At 41.4% G+C, this 6,000-nt stretch overlaps 1 protein-coding gene across 1 annotated transcript in view; it reads right to left on the bottom strand.

Moving 5' to 3' along the window:
* Positions 1 to 3,383: 3,383 nt before the first annotated feature.
* The window catches only part of necab3 (N-terminal EF-hand calcium binding protein 3), a gene marked incomplete at both ends in the record, with an annotated part of 31,412 nt that continues 28,795 nt past the window's right edge, over positions 3,384 to 6,000 (bottom strand). Inside the window, one exon of the mRNA XM_083892841.1 lies at positions 3,384 to 3,412. Coding sequence (XP_083748967.1) covers positions 3,384 to 3,412 — 29 coding nt within the window. The remainder of the gene's footprint in view (positions 3,413 to 6,000) is intronic.

Raw genomic sequence — 6,000 nt, 5'->3', positions numbered from 1 at the left:
ATAGTGTTTACAGCATCCAATGGCTCATACGCTCTTAGAAATAAAAGTGCTAAGTAGAACCATTTAAGGTTCTTCGGCTTGTCCTCACGGGAGAACCCTTTTATAAAGGTTCCACCAAGAACCCTTTATTCGGGAAAGGGGTTCTAAAGGGTTTTCTGGATCAAAATGGTTCTTACTGGAACCATTAGTGTTACCAAGAACCCTTGAAAAACCCTTTCCAGATGAAAGGGTTTTTCAGAAGCAAATGGTTCCAGGTAGAACATCAGCTCTTGTAGAAGAACCCTTTTGGAACCCTTATTTCTAAGAGTTTATGTAGCAGCTACATTTAAAGGAGACATATTGTGCATAATCAACTTTTTAATACTTATATTTGGGACTCTGGAGGCCGCTAGCAATAGTATCCAGAAGAATGGAAGTCCGTGAAATGTTCTATTCTTGGCTGCACAGTGCAGCACAGAGTTCTACACAAACCTCCAGCCTCAGAGGATTTTACGTGTCCAGTGGATAAATTTTATATATGACTGCAGTGTGCCTGCTAGAGTCGGCAAATGATGGCGTTTTCCAAATGCTAACTGCTGTTAGCTGCCGGAGCCTCAGTGACGCTGACATAGTTTCCTGCGTCTCATTTGCATTTAAAGAGACAGGCACTCAAAACAGAGCGTTCTGAACAGGGCTGTTTTATCAGGGTGATTGAACTGCTGTGGTGCTTCATCCTTAAGGTGTTTTGACCAAAGCATGTCACAGACATGTTCATTAGGACACCAGGGAACTAGTTTCACTTGAAGAAACAGGGCATAATATGTGTCCTTTAATGCAGTGTCTTGTATTCAACAGGAAGTCATGCCCGGCAGCATTTGAGCGCAGAATTATGTTCCAAAATCAGTCACCATAAGTCGGCCGCGACAAACATAAAAAGCCCACAGTGACATGATGTTGATGCGAGAGAGACAGCAGACAGAACGAGACATGTCTGCAGGGAGAGATGCGAGAAGACAGCTGGAGTTTGGTGGCATGTGACGTCCATCACGTTCACCTCACTTCCCTGTGGTGATAGACTGTGATAAAGCGTGATGTTGCACAGATATTATGTTCGAGCTAAAACTGCATCACAGAAAATAAGTAAAAAAGCAGCTGCTTGGATTTATCTCACAAAAAGTAATCTCTCTGTGTGAGTGTGTGTGACCTCAAAAAAAAAAAAACCAGCTGTGGATCATCAAATGGCAGAGAAACAAGTTTGGATTTTTACTGATTAAGAAAAGTCAAATGTCAACACATGCAGGAATGTTTCCCGGGAAAAACAAGTGGTAAATTGGAAGGAATATTAAACTGGCATCCTTCACTTTGTTTGTGTTGGCTGGACTTCTTTGCTAATGTGTGTGTGTGTTTGTTGTTACAACCAAGCCTAGGGGGGGAAATCAGACTTCAATACACAAAACCCAAGAAACAACCAGCAACACATGAAAGTAACCCAGAGTAAGTAAGAGACTGAATAAAAACAAGACTGCGCCGTGAGACCGACTGACAAGTCCACTGACGGCGTGAGGATCAGGCCTCTTATGCTGGGAGCTTCTGTGCAGGACCAATCAGATCCCAGGATCCACCTACACACACATGTGTGCACAATCGATCAATCAAGCATGCACACCTGCAACCCATCACACACTCACACACATGCAGAGAAACACACACACACACACACACATAAAATGGGGTCCTAAAAGTGTGCATGACCTTATCTAGAGTCAAAGATAAATTAATTAACCCTTAGAAAACAGAGCATTTAGGCTGCTTTTGCCACAACCTGGGCAGAAAATGTGTTAATTTTCACCAACTATATAAACACACCTGAGCAAAAAGTGTTATTTGCCAAGAAAGAAAGATCCAAAGGCACGTTTCACTTGTCAAAACTAACCATCCGTAGCTTTATTGACGTATAATTATAATAATAATAATAATAATAATAATAATAGTTGCTTCTCTGCACTTGTTTACAGTTATTAGAGCTCATTACCAAAGCACAACATCATATAAATACATCTACGTACAGACAGAAGAAGGAGTTCTATACTAACAAATACATGACACGATAGCTTTATTTATAACGCAGTGATACATTTAAATCCCCCGCCCTCACACACGCATTTTAAGAGATACTGTTTACAGTTTTGAGACAAAGATTGTGTCTCATGCTGAAGAATGAGGAGACTAAACCAATGACCACTACACTGATGCTGTAGAGAGAGAGACGCCGCAGTGGCAGGTGTTGCTTTTATAATAACAGCTCTTTTTTTTTGTTGGCATTCATGTGCACGTGAGGGTAAAGGAAAAACAATCCTACAATATTTTACACGTTTATATACAGCTTTTATGCTAAAGGAACCACCCGTCCTTTTAAGTGCATTCATCGGGACTCACAAATTCACTTGTACCGATCACCCAATCATAGCTTATACGAGTGTCTGTTTGGTTTGTTCTCTCCACTGGAATTATACCAGACACAAAGAAGAAAGGGATGAAGCGATGATAAGTGAACATTTAACCGTTTAACACCTCAGCCTCAAATGTTTCGCTTATTTTAACCATAAAATACCCCTAAAAATGTCCTGTAACTAAGTGTTTTTGCCCATTTTTACCATCTGGCAGGTATTTACAATTTACTGCATGTTAAAATAGTGTATTAAGAGTTTAAATTGAAGAGAAACTAAAAGTTTTTAATGTAATTGTACATGAACACCAGACTCTCTCCTCTCTCGTGACAAAAGCGCCGATTCGCCGACTTCCTGAAATCACCACATGTAATAACCACACATTGGCTTTGACTTTTTTATATATATATAAATAAATAAATAAATAAATAATAAATATTAATAAAAATAAATAAAGGTAAAAAAAAAAAAAAAAAAAAAACTTTTGCGCTCTCAGTAACCGTTGGAATTTTTCCGATAGCACAAACCGCCTCGTAATTACGGTCAAGCAAAGTGCGTTTGCGCGAATGTGTCGCCCGCGGTACGCTCGGTGTAAAAGGGTTAAAATAATAATAATAACAAGAAAAAAACAACTACATTTTGCATTGGCAGAGCATCAGTCACCCTTAAGTCTTCAGATTGCCTACAGAGTTTATGCCTTTTGATATAAGCGGCACAGTAATGAGCAGTCGAAGACAGAGGAATAATAAAAAGATGTTGCTGGGTGACGCCACTCTCTCTCTCTCTGTGTGTCTCCTGTTGGTTTCAAACAAACGTGGACGTCTTTTGAATTCTACTGTGAATGCGTGCATGTGTGTGTGTGTGGATATATATATGTGTGTGGGTGGGTGAGTCGCAGTGCCAGGGTGTCTTTGTCCATGTGACAGTGTAGGCAGTAGGGATGTGACATCCTGGTCATTAGTTGTTGGTCATGATCCACCAAGAAGCTGAGGGGGGGGGGAAAGAAACATACAACAACACTTTATGACTGAATGTGCAAACAAATAAAGCCACTATTTAGATTCTATTGAGCACCTGCTCTATTTTGCAATATATTTTAACCAGGACAGAGAATCAGGGAGTCGCACTTACTCATGCTGTAAGTGCATGGTGGTAATCACATCGAGGAGGAAATGAATGAACCATGAAACACATTTCAGTCGGTGCAAAAGCTCCAGCAAGTAAAATAAATAAAAGAAGGGGACAGTTAGTGCCTGTTTTATTTATTTTTCTTATTATATTTCTAATGTGAGGGCCATATGGTTGGTGTAGATGTTTGCTTTTGCAGGAAGAAGACCAGGTTCTCCGGTTTCCTCCCACAGTCCAAAAAAATGCAACATTGGTAAATATTAGGTCAATTGGACACTCTAAATTGACCAGTTGGCACGTGATGGTAAGGGAAAAACAATCCTACAATATTTGACATGTTTATATCAAGCTTTTATTCTAAAGGAACCACCCGTCCTTTTAAGTGCATTCATCGGGACTCACAAATTTACTCGCACCGATCACCCAATCATAGCTTCCGAGTGTCTGTTGGGTTGTTCTCCATGTCAGCTGAGATTGGCACAGCGACCCTCATGTGGAGGATAAAGCGGTAAAAGATGGATGGATTTCTAACGTGCACCTCATAAACCACCCTCCTGTCTCCTCCTTATGAGTCCAAGTGCATCGGACAGTAATAATGTTTGCCTCAAGGACCCAAAAAAACACCACAGGAAGAGATTTGCCTACCATGTTCTGATGAACATGGTAGGCAAATCTCTTGACTGATGCTGCACAATGTGCAATGACTCTTTGATAACCCCCCATTTACTGTGGACAGTCACACCTTATGCTTCAAAAATGACAAAGGACTGGGCTTTGAGCCACTTAGAAATAAGGGTCCCAAAAGGGTTCTTCTACAAGGGCTGAGGTTCTACCTGGAACCATTTGATCCGGAAGAAGTTTATTTCTTTCTTTTCCCGAATAAAGGGTTTTTCAAAGGTTCTTGGTAACACTAATAGTTCCAGTAAGAATAATTTTGATCCAGAGAATCCTTTAAAACCCCTTTCCTGAATAAAGGGTTTTAAAAGGGTTCTTGGTGGAACCTTTATAAAAAGGTTCTACCTGGAGCCAAAAAGGGTTCTCCTGTGAGGATAAGCTGAAGAACCTTATATGGTTCTACTTAGCACTTTTATTTCTGAGTGTGTACTACTGGATCTTAAAAACACACACAATGAATCCCTTCGTTCTTTTACTTTATTTTTGTTCTGTTGTTTTTCTGCCAAACTCTGATTTCCAAAAATGGAATTGTCCATATTTCAGAGATAATTAGCTGATCTAATGTCTGTACTACACTCTTTTGGCCTCTTTGGCTCCAGGTAGAGTTTCTACCTGAAACCCTTTTGGAGGGTTCCACCAGGAACCCTTTTAAAAACCCTTTCTTCTGGAAAGGATTTTTCGGAAGCAAATGGATCCAGGTAGAACCTGAGCCCTTGTAGAAGGACCCTTTTTGAACCCTTATTTCTAAGAGTGCACATGGTAATATACCACACTTTCCTCATCCCCGATCGCAGCCTAAACTCTGAAATAGTCAACATACGTACACAGTGTACATGTGAGTCACACATGCGGAAGTAAAACACCCATGTACGGAAACCCTAGCAACAGTTACAAATCACGCCGCCCACACACAGCTAAGACTCCATCTGCAATCTACGCAAAAGAGGCTGAGATAATAATTAATGCTAGCCTACTGCTTTCTGAGTCATATTTGGAGATTCGCAAGCAAATTAATCAAATATCAAAATGGGAGAATCAAGTCGTGATTGTTGCCTGGGCTGCAGTGGCAGTGACTCATGACACTCCTCCTCCTGCTGATGGGAGGGAGGGGGGGGGAGGGTCAACGAGCTGATGATGATGTAAACAAACTTATGTGCGTCAGATGTTGCATATTCTGCCAAGAACAAGCAGCTCTTTTCTGTGTGTGTGTGTGGGATATAACCTAATAAACACATCTAATGTGTGCCAGAGCTGGCAAGTTTTTCTTAATTGTGTGTTGACACACTGTCACCCAGAGTGTTCACACTAAAAAAAGTATCCTCACTTGGATATTTTATTTCTGCAGAAACAAAACACTTTGATTCATCATCAAGCTCTGCAGAAGCTCTGATAACGAGCTGTTCGTCTGAATCAGGTGTGCTGGAGCAGGGCAACATCTAAGACATGGAGGGCAGTGTTCCCCCGAGGACCAGGGTTGGGGAAACACTGAAAGCAAGAAAGTGGGGGTGTTTATGTGGACGTTGCATGTTGTCCCCATGTGTGCTATGAGTGCAAAAATATGTATCAACGATTTGGGATTAGGTTAATTGGACTCTCTAAGGGCCCACGGTTGGTGTAGTGGTTATCACTCTTGCCTTTGCAGCAAGAAGACCCGGGTTCCTGGGTTCGAGCCCCGTTTGGAACATCTTCGGAACAAGGGCCTTTCTGCAAGGAGTTTGCATGTTCTCCCCGTGTGTGCGTGGGTTTCCTCCGGGTTCTACGGCTTCCTCCC

This window comes from Microchirus variegatus, assembly GCF_963457635.1.
Source record: "Microchirus variegatus genome assembly, chromosome: 7".
Lineage (NCBI taxonomy): Eukaryota > Metazoa > Chordata > Actinopteri > Pleuronectiformes > Soleidae > Microchirus > Microchirus variegatus.
This window is presented reverse-complemented; position numbering and strand designations above follow the sequence as displayed.